We start from the raw sequence: 16,268 nt of genomic DNA, 5'->3' as shown, positions 1-16,268 counted from the left end.
CTTCCTAATTACATTATTCTTCTTTCCAGACCAGCAGGACCTTCTGCTTTTATAGCAACATTCCACTCAGTATGCAGTCCTCGAACCTTCAACGCCGCTATCATGAATTAAAGGCCGGTACTCTAGTGGGGGTTCTACTTAACCACCGGAAGCTAGATAACCAAAGTTAAGAGCATACGGAAGACTTTTTGCGTTGAATAAAAAAATTCGGTGTTGTCTTGGATGGTCTTCTGGATCGTTGTGATTTTATTCTTTTTTCTGGGATGTTCGTCAGGAACGTTGATAGAAAAGGGTGAAATATTGATTGTGATGGAAAAGAAATGTGCTCACTGTTATTATACTAAGCGATGCATTCCGTGCATGATAGAGGAGAAAGGAATTTCTGTAACTCAAGTTTCCTTCTTAAGATTTATGGATTTTTTTTTTAAATATTGATATTCGTATTCATGTTATTTTTTGTTGAGTTGTTGATTACACCAATAAAACAATATTCTAAAATAAAATAAAGAGTTCTTAATTGCAGAATGGTTTATTATATAATGATGTAGTGAAAAAATGGTCATACTTAATAATTGTAAACATTTAAAACAAATGTTATGTCAGCGTGATATTTGTTAGGCTAACCATTAGCCTCTCTATAGCAATCCGTTGCCTGATCGTAACAGAAGTGATTACAGCGCTCTCTGTTGGTTAGGGAGGAATTCCTAAAAGATTGAAAATATATTCTGCCCTGATACCTCCCTTAACTTTTCCCTGCATTTTTGGCTAATGCGGTTAACTATCGAAGTATGTTTATATATTTTTTCTCATACTTTCAGAAACTTCTATAGTTAATATTATTCCCTGTGCATTCCTTTAACCTTTACCTTTATTACCAATTAAAGACTAATACTTAAGTAGAGGTTTTGATCACCAAAAGAAGATAGTACTTAAAGGCTATCTTCGGGTTCGATAAATAAATTCAAATAAAATGTCAAATATATGCCAGCTAGATAATCCAAAGAAGATTTACATCTGAAATAAATAGTTTGAAAAAATAATGCCAACAGATAGTGCAATGCTGTTAACTCAGCATATGTACTGTTTTTAGGCAAAGTATGTATATTAAATACTTATGTAAATAAATAAATATTCTGTTGTTCTCGGACTTTTGATTTGCTATCTCTTGCTTGACCTTGTAATAGAACAACAAATAAAAAAATAATGCTTTTTTAGGAATTTTGGCTGCTTCATTTCATACTTAAAGTTTGATTAGGTTCCATTCCTTAGAAACGGAGATGCGAGTTTCTGAATAACATCGGTGTAATTTTAAAAAAGTTTATATTTTTGCCTTTAAAAAAATATTGGATACAAATGCTACACATCAGCGATAAACAACAAAAAAATTAGCTTCTTGCTCTTTATATATATATATCCTCAGAGGAAGACGGATCATGGCGTAGAGTCCCCGTGCCTTCACGCTAACAGTTGTAGGTTTTTGTGGTTTTCCACTTCATGTAACGCAAATATGGGCTTGTATTATCAAAAAGTTCTCAACGAATGCAAATTTCTTTCAATACTTGTGTTGCGGCAAACACTAACTCCAATTAGTTTGCGCCACCAAAAGTATTCAGAATATGTAGGTTACTCTGAGTATGGCAAGAGAAAAAAGAGAGAACTGGAAATATCGTTGAATTGGCTTTTTTGAAATATCTTTGGAACGCTGTGTTTTGTTTTGTTTTTTGTTGTTTTTTATTTAAAATAAATGTTTTGTTTTGCCTGTTTTTAAACGTTATCAATCAATAGACAAGATGCCTCTCACAAACACAGTCAATCCGGTTAGGAACGACATTTTTGGCGCCCCCGGGTGGGCGGCCTTGTCTTAAGGATTGGTAAGAAAGGTAGGCGAAGATTTATTAATTTCCATTTTGAAGATTAAATATTTGACAATTTGAATACTTTTGAAGATTTGAAATATATATATATTTATTTGAATATTTGATACCAGAACGGTAATTTATATGTGCTTAGAATCGATAGTTTTAGAAACTAAGAATTTGATATTAAGATAGTAAAAATGGAAATAATAAAAAGAAATAAAACCGCTCAAAGAGCTTCATTTACTAAGGCCTACAAGAAACTAGAAAATTTATTAATTGGCGATAGTGTGACGTATGACGAAATTGAAACGGATCTTTGTTTATTTAAACAGAAGGTAGACATTTTGGAAATAACACATAATAGTTATTTAGATAGTTTGCAAGATGAAAAAGAATTCGAAACTGAATATAATTCCGTTGAAGAATACAGAGAAAAAGCTTTGAGAATTCAATTAAAAGCTAAACGTTCCTTAGATAATTTGAAAAAGAACTCGTGTGAAAACGAAATTGTTACTTCCGAAAACAACGGCGAATTACTGAACACTAAATCTCCGAAAGCTTTATGTCAACGGCTCCCCGAAGTTGAATTATATAAATTCGGCGGAGATTTGAAAGATTGGTTAACGTTTTGGAACCAATTTAAAAATATTCATGAAAATGTTAATTTAACGAAAGCTGATAAATTTCATTATTTAATTCAGTCGACGAAGCTGAAATCGGAAGCTAGGGAAATTGTGGAATCTTTTCCTGTAACAGATGAAAATTATCCTTTAGCTGTTGAAAGTTTAACCGAAAGGTATGGCCGAAAAGATCTATTGATAGATTTTTATGTTAGAGAACTCCTGAAACTCGTATTAAATAATGCGAATAAGAATAAGAATGATTCTTTAAGCTGTTTATACAATAAACTGTCAACTCAATTGAGAGCATTAAACTCACTAGGAGTTACATCTGAGATGTGTGGTGTAATTTTGTATCCCCTTGTTGAAAGTTCATTACCATTAAATGTGTTACGCTCATTTGAACGCCAAAGAAAAAATTTAGAAAGCGAACAAAAACTATCCAGTCTTGATGCGATAATTTATTTTTTGAAAAACGAAGTACAAGCGGAAGAAAAAATAAAATTGAGTAGAACTGAAATATTTCATCCCCCCTTCGAACGAAGGAACTTGACACCACCGGCGAATCTGAATTTGAGAGATCGGAAATCGTCTGCTGCTGAATTAATTAGTCATAATTCAAACGATGATATCCTTTGTTTATTTTGTTTTAAAAACCACGAGACTCGTTTTTGCAAGAAAGCGTTTTATATGCCTTTAGAAGAAAAACAGTCTGTTATTAGAAGGAAGGGTTTATGTAAAATTTGTTTATTGAAAGGGCACCTGGCTTTTTCTTGTAAATCAAACATTAAATGTTCAATTTGCACAAGAAAACATTTAAAATTTATGTGTCCTGACTTAGAATGTAATCGATCGGATGAAAGAAAACAAGATAATAATGAAAGCAAAGAAAAAGAGACTGGCACCTTACATTCGCGCGTGCATGCAACTAAAGAAGTATTTTTACAGACTCTTGTAGTAATTATTAAGGGAAATAAAGCGCAGCGTAAAGCTAGAATTATTTTAGATACGGGTTCTCAAAAGTCTTATATTATGAAATCTACTGCAGAAGGGTTAGGTTTTGATTTTGAAAGGGAAGAAGAATTTTCGACCTCATTATTTGGGGGTAAGAAAACAGAAATTCAACGGCACAAATGTTATAAAATATATCTCGATAGCCTTGATGGTAAATATAGTTGTAATTTAGATGCATTGGATCAGGAAATAATTTGTAATAATGTTTCTAGCATTAGACAAGGGCCGTGGATTCAAGAATTGAGACAAAAAAGGATATTTATAACTGATTGTGGGAATTCAGGACCTATTGAAGTTCTTTTAGGGGCTGATGTTGTTGGTAAACTATTTACGGGTAAACAAGAACAATTAAAATCTGGATTAGTCGCCATCGACACTAAATTAGGATGGACATTAATAGGGAAGGTACCTCAGTTTGAAAACCATGATAATTTAAATATGACGGTTGTAAATATGCTTTCTCAAGAATTACCTGTTTCATTTTTATGGGATTTAGAATTACTTGGTATTAGAGACCCTGTGGAACAAAACACTAGAGACGATAGACAGAGGGCAGTTATGATTCATTTTCGAGACACAGTTTATCAAAATTCAGATGGAAGATACGAAGTAAGCTTACCATGGAAAAAGGATCATGCTGTATTACCGAATAATTATGAGTTGTCTCTTAAAAGATTAAAATCTACTAACAAGAAATTAGAAAAAACGGGATATGAAAAGAAATACCAGCAAGTTTTTGATGAATGGATAGAAGAAGAAGTGATTGAGAAAGTTCCACAAGAAGAATTGTCAATTAAAGGTACACATTACCTCCCACATCGCCCAATTATTAAGGAAAAGTCAACGACAACTTCTTTGAAAATCAGACCCGTCTTTGACGCTTCAGCCAAGAATCCGAACTTCCCATCACTAAATGATTGTTTAGAGACTGGAATAAATTTTATTGAGACAATACCATCCATTTTGGCTCGATTTCGATTGTATGAAATTGGTGTTATTTCTGACATTAGAAGAGCATTTCTGCAAATCTCTCTAAATGAAAGAGATAGGAATTATTTACGATTTCTTTTGATTGATGAACAAAATGAACTGAAGACTTATAGACATCGCCGAGTTGTTTTCGGTCTAACCAGTAGTCCTTTCTTATTGATGGCTGTCATTCATCATCATCTGTCCAAACAGACATTCAAGATACAATATTCTGAAGAACAGTTGGAAAAACTCCGCAACAGTTTTTATGTAGACAATTGCGTAACGAGTGTACAAGATTTAACTGAATTAGAAACTTTTATAAAGTCAGCTACAGAAATTATGAAAGAAGGTCAATTTGACCTAAGAAGTTGGGAAAGCAACCAATTATTAGATTGCCCGTCTGCAGCTACTGAAGCGCGAGTCTTAGGCTACGTATGGGATAAAAACTTAGACTCGTTAAAAATTGATTCTGACTCACTGAAGCTGGAAGAATTCGAAAAATTAACTAAGAGAAAAATTTTGTCCCTGATAAGCCGAATCTTTGATCCGATTGGATTTCTTGCTCCAGCTTTAATAAGACCTAAGCTTTTACTTCAAGCAACCTGGAAGACTAAAGATCATTGGGATTCGGAAGTTAATGAAGAAATAAAGAAAAAATTCAATTCATGGTTCAAAGACTTACATTACTTAAATGATATTAAGATCCCAAGATGGTTGGGAGTTACTGCCTTATCTAAACTCAGCTTCCATACATTTGTTGATGCAAGCAAAACAGCTTATTCAGCTTGTATATTCCTAAGAAGTGAATCCCCTGATGGCTCTGTAAATGTCCAGCTACTCCAAGCTAAGTCAAGAATAACTCCACTGAAAAAAATAACGATCCCTCGTCTTGAATTGATGGGAGCAACTATTGGAGCTAGACTGTTCAATTCTATGGACTCTGCTTTAAAACTCGAAAAGGGAAACATTGACACCTACTTTTGGACAGATTCGTCGACTGTGTTAACTTGGATTAAGAGGAAAGAACAGTGGTCAGTGTTCGTGAACAATCGAATATCTGAAATAAATAGACTGACATCACCTGAGAATTGGTATCATGTACCAGGAAGCCAGAACCCGGCCGATCTTCTCTCGAGAGGATGTGGAGTTAAACAACTTCTGAAGTCCAAGTGGTGGCTAGGGCTTGCCTGGCTGAAGAATTCTAAGGATGATTGGCCGATGACAGTAGCTAATGTTAATGAAGAGGAAGTTGAAAAGGAAAAACGAAAGACTGTTGTTTCGGCTATCAATGTAGACTCGGAATCCATTGCAACTACTTTAGCATCCAGAATTTCGAAGTTTTCTAAGATAATCAGAGTTGTAGCATGGTTGTTACGCTTCCAACCAAAAGCTAAAGATTTAAGAAAGAATGTTGATTTAACGCAAGAAGAAATAAGAAATGCACAAAAGACTCTTCTGCGGTCAGTACAAAAAGAGTGCTTCAATGACGAAGAAGGTAAAAAATCTTTGAAAAACTTTCAAGTGTTTTCAGATCATGAGGAGATACTTCGATTAAAGTCTAGACTTTTGAATGAAGATGAAACCCCTGAATTCATTGCGCCTTTGATTCTTCCGTCAAAGCATCTTGTTGTCACCCGACTTATTGAACAAGAACACCTGTTGAATAAACATGCAGGAACGTCCATTCTTCTAACAATCCTGAGAGAGAGATTTTGGATTATAAAAGGTAGAAGAACTGTTCGCTCCGTTATTGGAGGATGTGTCACCTGCAAGAGACAAAAGGTTAAAAATCTTGAAGTACCATTTCCACCTCTGCCTCCTGATCGAACTAGATTATCGGCTGTATTCGAAGTGTCCGGTGTCGATCTGGCCGGACCTTTGATGACCAAGACTAATGAGAAGGTTTGGATCGTCCTTTTCTCCTGTGCTGTATATAGAACTGTTCACTTAGAGCTGATACCTTCTCTTAGCACAAACGCTTTTGTTCAAGCATTACGGCGTTTTATTGCTAGAAGAGGTAGAGTAGCTACACTATACTCAGACAATGGTACCAATTTCACTGGCCTCAACGCCTCCTTAAAGCGCCTTGATTGGAACAAAATCATGAAAGAATTTGAAGTTTCCCAAATCCAATGGAAATTCAATCCACCATCCGCCCCATGGTGGGGAGGATTCTGGGAAAGATTAATCGGAATTCTCAAAGACCTCTTAAGAAAAAACTTGGGACGGTCATCTCTGACTCATGAAGAACTCTCAACTCTTGTTTGTGAATGTGAGTCGATCATGAACAATAGACCTTTGACTTATGTGTCTGAAGAACCAGATTTGAGAGCTTTAACACCATCTTCATTCCTTCAAGACCTCCCTACTAACGACGTAGCCGACTTAGACAAAATTGACAAAACTAATTTAGACAAGAGATACAGATATGTTCAAAGATTGAGAGAAAGACTAAAAGAAAGATTCAGGATCGAATATTTAGGTTTCTTGCGTTCATCTGTTTCCAAGAGACTTGACCAAATAAATATTGGAGACATCGTCCTGATTGGCAGAGAAGACAGAAAACGAATTTTCTGGCCGTTAGGAAAAGTTATTGAGCTGTTCCCTGGAAGAGATGGACGAGTAAGACTAGTCAAATTGAAAACGGACAAAGGGACTTTACTAAGACCTATTCAAAGACTATATCCCTTAGAGGTAACTGAAGATGCCAGTGAACATTAAATAACTATGAACATTTTTGGACGTTAAATACAGATTTGTATATTTTAAAATTTTTTAAATTTTATAACATAACAATTGTATGTCTGCCATAATTTTAGTATTTTTTTTGTAATTTATTGTGTTGAGTTTTCTCCTACATAAAACTCAAGTGGGGAGAATGTTGCGGCAAACACTAACTCCAATTAGTTTGCGCCACCAAAAGTATTCAGAATATGTAGGTTACTCTGAGTATGGCAAGAGAAAAAAGAGAGAACTGGAAATATCGTTGAATTGGCTTTTTTGAAATATCTTTGGAACGCTGTGTTTTGTTTTGTTTTTTGTTGTTTTTTATTTAAAATAAATGTTTTGTTTTGCCTGTTTTTAAACGTTATCAATCAATAGACAAGATGCCTCTCACAAACACAGTCAATCCGGTTAGGAACGACAACTTGATCCAGGGTTCCGTTATCTTTTACATTGGGTTCAAAATTACAAGACCACAGAGTTCACCAAAAGTAGTCGTAAACTCAAAAATAGATCGGATGCTCAATGACCGTTACAAAATAAAATTTATTCTGCTTTAACTAATGGGAGAAACAATCTTTTTCTAATGAAAATCATTTCAATAAACAACAATTGCTTACATTGTAAACAAATTGAAGAATACGAAAATTTTTCTTTTATTCGTTTATTGATGAAGAATTCTATTTTAATAATACCGATGTTAATTTACTTTATGAATTATTTATAAACCCGAAAATAAATAATTTTCTTATTATTTTAACTAATACTCCAATGCGAAGAATTTACTGTTATTTAGTTTTATATTCAACTCAAGGAATTTACATCCGATTCTAATTTTAATATTTCTATAGTGAAGGATGAAGAATAAAATTTCAAAATATGAATTAAGAATTGCTACCATTGTGTCGTTTTCATTGTCTTTTGAGCTCAACTAAACAGCGAGAATTGCTTATTGCATTCAAATGAAAGTTATTAGTAAGATTAATTTTCTCATTTAAATTCATACTTTGTGTTAGAATTCATGACGAGAAAGATGAATTTCTTGAAAACTGCAGGAAAATTTATGCAGAAGAATATCTAACTTACCCATCTTAATTTAAAAGTTTCGTGTAATGCATTAATAAATGACAAATAATTATTAGACGTGTCGCATATTTAATTCAGGAATGTATTTATTCATAATTTATTAGGAAACTTGAGTGTGCATATTTTCTGGAACATTGTTATCTTGCAATAATTAAATAAACAGGTAGAAATTTTCTTGACATTTCAATAAAGTCTTTTTAAACCAAATTTATTATCAAAACAGAATGTTTATAATAGAAATTTATTTAAAGCCAGTTCAGCAAAAATTTGAAAGTTACAAAACAATATTTCATAAAGCAACTTAAAAATAATTTCACTTTTCAAGTAATTTTTTTCTTGTTCGATATGGGAAATATGGAAATAAATAAACATACAAGTTTTGAAATGAATACGAATACAAATAAAATGCATGTTTACATTTCTACTCTTAAAAATATTTTTTGTAGTCTGCTTTACACCGAATAAAATTTTACTTGAGTGAAAAATTTAAAAGACTTTATAATTATAGATAAATCGTCAGTTTAGTTGCGAAGTTAATGATATCCAGGGCATTTTCGAATGCATGTTATGATACGTATTTATTTGGCTATTTTCAGTAAAAGTGTCTATACTTTTACACTTTCTTAAAATTATGTGCACATATTTTCATTAAATTAAAATTGCAATTTTTTTCTCTTTATTACCTTAAAAAATTTCAAAAAAATCTCAAAATTAAATTTCAAATTTTCTAAATGAAAATAAAATTATTCTCATCTACGTGTGTTTTAAATAGTTTGCAGTTATCAGTTAATGTTATTCAGTTGAAAGAATTATTAAAAAAAATAAACATTTACTAATGGAATCTTCCTTAATATTCAATTTCGAGGGGCTACTAAAAATATTTATTCCGCCTTCCAATTTAGATTTAAAAAAAGTCATTTTCTACAATTGAAAATTAGTTAACTATACGTAGAAAAAAATCTGGTAAAATTATCCTACTGTATGGCAATGAAATTTTTGGTTAAAAAAATATTTTGGTAATTCTGATAATTAAACCCTAAAAATACGATACTCAGACGACTAATTTGATATTTTTTTGGTTCACATGCAAACGGCTGCCGAAAATTTCGATTTTCAATATTATAGTTCATATTACAACTTATTTAGAACAAAATACGTAACTGGAAAGTAATTTAAAGCTTCTATTTATTCATTAATAATATTTGAATTTTTACTGGAAAGCAACTACGGTATAATCCCCATGCAAATATTTTCCCAAAGACTTGTACAATATGAAATCGGTTAAAATATTTTGTTTAAAAGGTACTTGATTAGAGCGTTTACTTACTATTATATTTTATCAAGTACACATGGCTTAAAACCTTAAAAAAATGAATAATTTATGTTTTCAGATAGAGATAAGAAAATCTTTTGCCATATCGCTTGAAGAACTAAAATTACTAAAGAAATAGTAGTGCAGATGGTCCCTGTTAGAGATACGGGACGACTTAAGATTGGCATCAAGACACTGTGACGCGGAACGGCACGCGCTTTCTTCGAACATAAGATAGAAAAAATGTGCTCCTGTCGTATACAGATACGCGTGAGAAAACAGCAAAAGAAAAATGCGTCTTAAAGTGTGGCAGAAGCTGTTGACTGGAGAGTTTTTTTTAGGCATGTAAGTCAGATTTCACTAGTGAACTAAAAACTCTGCAAGCAATTATATGTAATATTTGTAATTAATAATATTAGATTTTTTCTAAACATCGCTCAGATGTTGTCTTAATAGCCCTTCAAATGTGTTTATATGTGGCAGTTATGGCTTTTGGTTTTAAAAAAATACATTAATGAACGTGGTATTAATTTCAAGGAAGGGATTTAGCCCAGTCAATTTGAAACCCTTTGCGATTTCATGCATAGTGCAGGAAAAAAACGGACCACCCTGAATAACTTTTGATCTAATGATTGGACCTTCACGTTCTTGGACTCAATCTTAATGTCTTGAGGGAGTGACCTCAAATATGCTAATAAATAAGACCGGAAGATATTTTAAATTACTAAATCAGGCACAAAACATACTTTCTCTGAATAAACATACTTTTTTTGAGAGACTCGGATTTCTGACACCCAAAATTGTAAGGTATACAAATTTCTTTATAATTTTATAGAGTATTATATTACAAGGCTAAATAAGAAATTTGAGCAAAATTGGTTGCTTAGTTCCTGAGAAATTGAGTTTCAAAGAAGTCAGATGTTAAAAATTGGATTTCTCAGGAGCTATTCGACCGATTTTGCTCAAGTTTCGGTATTGTGCCTTGTAAAATTACATTCTCTAAAATGACCCAAAAATTGTGTTCCTTACAATTCATTATTTTTTCGACTGTAATGAAATAAAATAATAAAAAATAAAAAATATCTATTATAAGTTATTTATTGCATGGAATTATCTTTGGATAAAGGAATTTCGTAATTTCGTGTTAAAATTTTTCAATTAACTTAATTTCTCGAAAAACAGCGAAATACGCAAAAAGTAAAATTAACATTAAGGGGTTTAATTTTTAGAGCGCTCTCCTGACCAAACTATTGAGACCTTATTTCCCAGATTGTAGCAAGCCCCTATATTTTGGCAGTCAGAAATCCGAATCTGTCAAAAGACATGTATGTTCATTCAGAGAAAGTACGTTTCTGTGCCTGATTTCGTAACTTAGAATATAGTCTGCAATTATTAATTAGCAAATTTGAGGTCACCCCATCTTGCCATTAAGTTTGTGTCCTAGAACGCAAAGATCCGATGATTAGATACATTATAAATACATTAATGCGCGATGTGTTAATAACTTTACATTAGTTTAATTGCATTAATATTGGTAATGAACGGGAAACAAACCTCGTTCTTTTCATACGTTTTCTGACCACAACTATATATTATTCAGAAAAAAAATATTACTATAATTAGACTAATCATAGTGATAATAGTAGTAATTAGATAATAATTACTATAATTAGACTAAAATATAACTATAATTTAAAATAGTGTATCGTACCAGACCTCTAAACGCGAAAGTGTTATTTTAAAAAAAGAAGTTTCAGTTGGCATTGACACGCATTTACTGATACTGCAAAAATTTTTAAGGTGCGTGGAAAGTCGGCTTATAGTAACATGTCCACGTTAGTCACGCCACATTGTTTTCACAAATAGTTTAAAATCTTTTCTTCGGTTAAGAACACTTAAGTAATTGAACAAATCAAAATCAAAACTGACCACTAAAATGTGTAAAAAAGCATATTTATTCAAAACATGATATGCTCACTTATTATTAAAAACAAGGAATAAAAATGGTTTAAAGTCGCAATTAGAAATCATATTAAGTAGTTACTTTTCAGCAGTTACATACAAGGCTCTTATGATGTCTTGAGGCATCTTGTTCCACATTTGCTGCAATAATACCACTGAATCAACTAGACTTGGAGACTGTCCAACTTGCAGTGGTCTCAGATATGTTTGCTTGGTGATAAATCTGTGGATCGAGCAGACCTTGGAAGAGCAACAATGTGGTCGAGCCATGCTTCCTTGCTGTGGGTGGCCAAGCATTTTTTTGATGAAAAATGGCTCCTAGGAGCCATATAATGATAGAAAATACATTTGCCTGAAGAATGTCACTAACGTACCGCTAGGCCTCCGTAGTGCCTTGGATCAATATTAGATTAGATCGTGTGTCACCATGGTGCATCTACACTTGTACAAGATAGTCACCCACATCAGTACCCGACCATCCAAATTAAATCTGAATTTATAACTGAAGACGACCTGGGTTCCATTTGGTAGCAGAGAAATTCCGTCTCAAAAAAGTTTTAAAAAAACTTAATTTTATGAGTTTTATAATACTTCAGTATGATTTGTTTTGTACAAAATTCTGTTGCATTTCATCGAATAATTTTCCACTAAAAATATGTGTTGAGGAATGTATTTTAAGTTTATGTATTAGTAGATGTGTGTTAATATGTATTTAACAATACGCTTTAAAATGTTTTCTTTTGCCTGTATGATCTGCTTTGTTTTGTCATATATTTTGAAACAGTTTTCTGTTATTATGAATGCATGTTTAACGATATATAAGCTTATATTTTTAGAATATTTGCTAATGAAATATGTGTAGAAATATATAGTTGCAATAAGCGTCAAAAAGTCTGGTCACTGTACTCCACTTAGAGGCAAAAATAGGTAAATGTATATCCTACCTAGGCTGTACAGCAGCACGCCGCTTCTAAGGGTGTTATGATATGGAGTTGCATCCAATACGTCACACCATCAAAACTAATATTGCTCTTCTGCGCCATGACAGTCCAGTGGTACTCTCCTTCAGCCACATGCGTTGCCACTCATGGCAGAGCTGCAAGGAAGCATTTTTTAACAAAATAATGCTCGGCGCCAAAAGAAAGGGAGTCCACGAGAATACATCCGCCTCACTGCCAACCTTTCCCAGTCTGCTTGATCCACAGATTTATCACAAAACGCACCCTCTGAGATTACTTGGTTCTACAAGTTGGACAAACTCCGAGTTTAGTTGATTTTGTGTTTTTACATTAAGTGTGAGATACCGATGGCAATGACATTGGTAAAATGCTGTACGAATCCAATCAAACTTATGTTAAAGGCTTTCTGTAGAAAATGGCTTTTAATTTCAGAAAAATTCCAATTATCACACCAGGTCCACATTAACTCTCCTATTTTCAAAACGGCAAGAAAAGAAAATAATTCATCAAAAGGGTGACATTTTGTAAGCTAAAATAATTTTAAAAGTACGCACTGTATGAATTAATATTGAGTAAATTTGGTACTAATGTGTAAGATATATATTCTTCAGTTAATTAGTAATCATAAAAATTATAAAATGACTTTGCAATTCGCTCAATTAAAAAAAGCTGTTTAATTATTGAAAAACTGTAACTCTCAGCTCTAAATCAGACTGCTAATTTCATTTCGTAAAATATAAAAAAATAAATAATAATATATTGTATCCATTGTTTTTAACTTTCTATGTGCGTTTTCTAATTTCCATTTCATACCAGTTATCAAAATGCTAATATAATTGTAACTATTCTTCATTGCCCCATTCAATAGTTATCAACCACTCATTCTTTTCAGTGGTCCTCCGTTTTTCCTTTAAATTTTCCACAACAACATGCAGAATATTATAATTTAATGTAATATCACGTAACTGATACAGGAGAAATTGACTCTATTCATTTCTGCATCAAACAACTGTCGTAAAAGAGAGTCAAAACGCCAACGTTTAGTACAAAGTTTTGATCACAGCATCATATTATGCAAATTAAGCATATTAGATAAATCATTTGGATCGCAGAGCATTAGAGCTATAAATATTACAGGCCAAAATTATCTGTGGAGGTTGATCCAATTGAATTTGAATGACATTATATTTGGAATTTTACACTAACTAATTAAATGTCCCTGATGTGTAGAGATGATGATCGCTTCTAATAGGGATTACTACGTTAAAGGGAAGATTTAAAACAAAATTCTGCTGTGTATGCAAATTCATCAAATGGAATACGTTTTATTGCTTAAATGAAAAACTATATCCACACTAGATTTTACTTAGTGTATTATTTTAGTGAAATTGAAAAAAAAAGGAATGGTTGTATATTTGATACTTTATGACCTGTATTGAACAGTCAACCTGAACAGTTTAAGATTATCAATGCTCAACTCCTTAGGCTTGTGATTTTTAACCCAAGCAAGAAGAAATGAAAAATCCTGCATCGGGACATACTATCTATCCTTCATGGAGTACTTTTTGATATAACTGATCCGGATATGTGTTACATGCTGAGGAAACCCAAGGAAGCATCTCATGGTTAGCCCGACGGAAAGATGATTCTAATCATCATGATCTATCTATCATTGAGGGTATATTACATCAGTACTGTGGTCGGTGTGAACCAGGAGACGATTTCGTATTAACCAGTCACGGTTGGGATTCAAACCTGGTCTACCTCATTAGAAAATGAACTCTCTATTCCTGAGCAACCGTGACTCTGTTCGTAAATAATGAACGGAAAAAATATTTTTGACGGGGAAGAATATGAAAATTTGGCTCCTTTTAACTGTCGCCGGTGTTTGGCATTGCCTCATGCTGTTTGGGAGTATTTTTTAAGCTTATCCATCCCAGGTGTCTATAATAATATTATAAAATTCTCGATTGAATCATTAGGCTTATTGCACGAAGCTTGCCCATTAAGTAGAGAAATATAGTGAATCATTGCATAATTTAAAAATTAAAAGTTTGTTGGCGGCATAACAGACTGATGATCAGCTTTGTTTCCTCGCCACTGGGCAAATGAAGCTATTAATAAGGTAATATTCAATTTTAATGTTATCTATGGCTAAAATCTTCGTTGTTAGCATTACTTTAATAATTTTTTTACATATATTTTAATGCCAGATATTTGTGAATAATAATAATCATTATGAAGTTATGTCCACACAGTTTAAAGTTCATTTTACTAAAGGTTGTTTCACTCTTAATTGTCTTTATTTTGATCAGCTTACTTCGATTAATATTTTATAAGGCACTTTACTATGAGCCCTCCCTGCTCTAGTCACATTGCAAACATCTCGAAACAAAACATGATGTTGAGCTCTTAATTATAGACTTTTTAATGAGCTTGAAGATGTCTAATCCCATTGTGATCAGCCTAAAAATATTAGATATAATGGAATATACTAGAGACATCTTCAATTTTATTTTTCAATTAAATTCATAACATATCAATACGTGGCAAAATATTTGTAATAAAAAGTAGTCCCGAGAAAATAATTGAAATTTTTTAATTTTTTAGTATACAGTACAAGAATTAAATAAACAAAATATATCAAGTTTTAGTTTTATACCGAGATAGATTTACTCTATTTAATATCATAAATTATTTAAATGCGAAGAATAGCAAAAAAATTCCTTTAAAAGTCACTCTATCATTTTAAATGTATAAAACTAGCTTTCTTTTCTGCGTTTATGTTTATCTACTTATAAATGCTCATTTTTTTTCATCATAATTTTGCGCAATTTTCGTTCTTGTTTATAAAGCTCTTTTCCAAAAATAATCATGAATAAGGGGCTTTCTTCACGTCTAAGGAAAGAAGAGCTATTTAAATAATAAAATTCCTTCAAGGTTTTTAGATTTCAAGTTTCAAAATTGCCTTTCTTACTTTTCACACTACACGATATTCTAAATTAAGGTGCAAATAATTTTATCTTTTGCATCCTTTATTATACGCCGTGAGCATTATCCTTGGCAGTACCATAAAAATAATATTCAGTAGCATTAAAAATAATTTGAATTTTATCAGTTCCAATTTTCAACGTGAAAAGATATTTTCTAACAAAACGTTACAACGAGATTTTAAAATGAAATATACCAAAATAACTCTCAAAATAGAAATGTATTTACGAACACAGTCTACTTTTGAAGAATAATACGAATCATATCAACAGAGTTATCCGTAAAAATAAATTTATACGGAAGCCAAGATATTCTTAGACAGTATAGAGCGAAGGAGAATTAAATTTACAGTTTTTTTTTTCTTCACTTACGCTTTCATATTTATCTTTCAAAAATGGGGAGAAGAAGTAAAATATGTTTGAAAGTGAATCTTTAAAATTATCTTTTATAATATGAACGACGATTTTGGGAAAGAATATTTTGGGCGATGTGTTAGATGATATGATATCATCTTTATTTGCTGTTGGAAAGAAACGTTCCCTTTTTAAAATGAGATTTTATTCAGAGATGAAACATGTTATGAAAAGAATCTCATTTTCTTACTTCATCTAAAGAAACGTGTCGTTATCATTTTTCACGACAGAATATGTATTTAAACTATCGTTTGGAATGGAGATTTGTGATTAGAAATGATGCCACCAAATGAATAATTTCTAAAAAAAATACGAAATTAGAGTGCAATAGCAAAAATCTATTTTCAGCATTTTTA

At 32.2% G+C, this 16,268-nt stretch overlaps 1 protein-coding gene across 1 annotated transcript; it reads left to right on the top strand.

The window, feature by feature from the left end:
- The first annotated feature begins 2,056 nt into the window (after nucleotides 1–2,056).
- On the top strand, nucleotides 2,057–7,186 carry LOC147806059 (uncharacterized). Its single transcript, XM_087149521.1, has 3 exons — nucleotides 2,057–2,440; nucleotides 2,561–2,655; nucleotides 3,289–7,186. Exons 1-3 carry the CDS (start codon nucleotides 2,057–2,059, stop codon nucleotides 7,184–7,186), a joined length of 4,377 nt encoding a protein of 1,458 aa, XP_087005647.1.
- The last annotated feature ends 9,082 nt before the right edge of the window (nucleotides 7,187–16,268 follow it).

This window comes from Parasteatoda tepidariorum, chromosome 8, assembly GCF_982258835.1.
Source record: "Parasteatoda tepidariorum strain Cologne lab strain chromosome 8, Ptep-v5.0, whole genome shotgun sequence".
In the NCBI taxonomy this organism is placed as follows: Eukaryota; Metazoa; Arthropoda; class Arachnida; order Araneae; family Theridiidae; genus Parasteatoda; species Parasteatoda tepidariorum.
The sequence above is the reverse complement of the archived record's forward strand: the minus strand, read 5'-3'. Positions and strand labels throughout refer to the sequence as shown.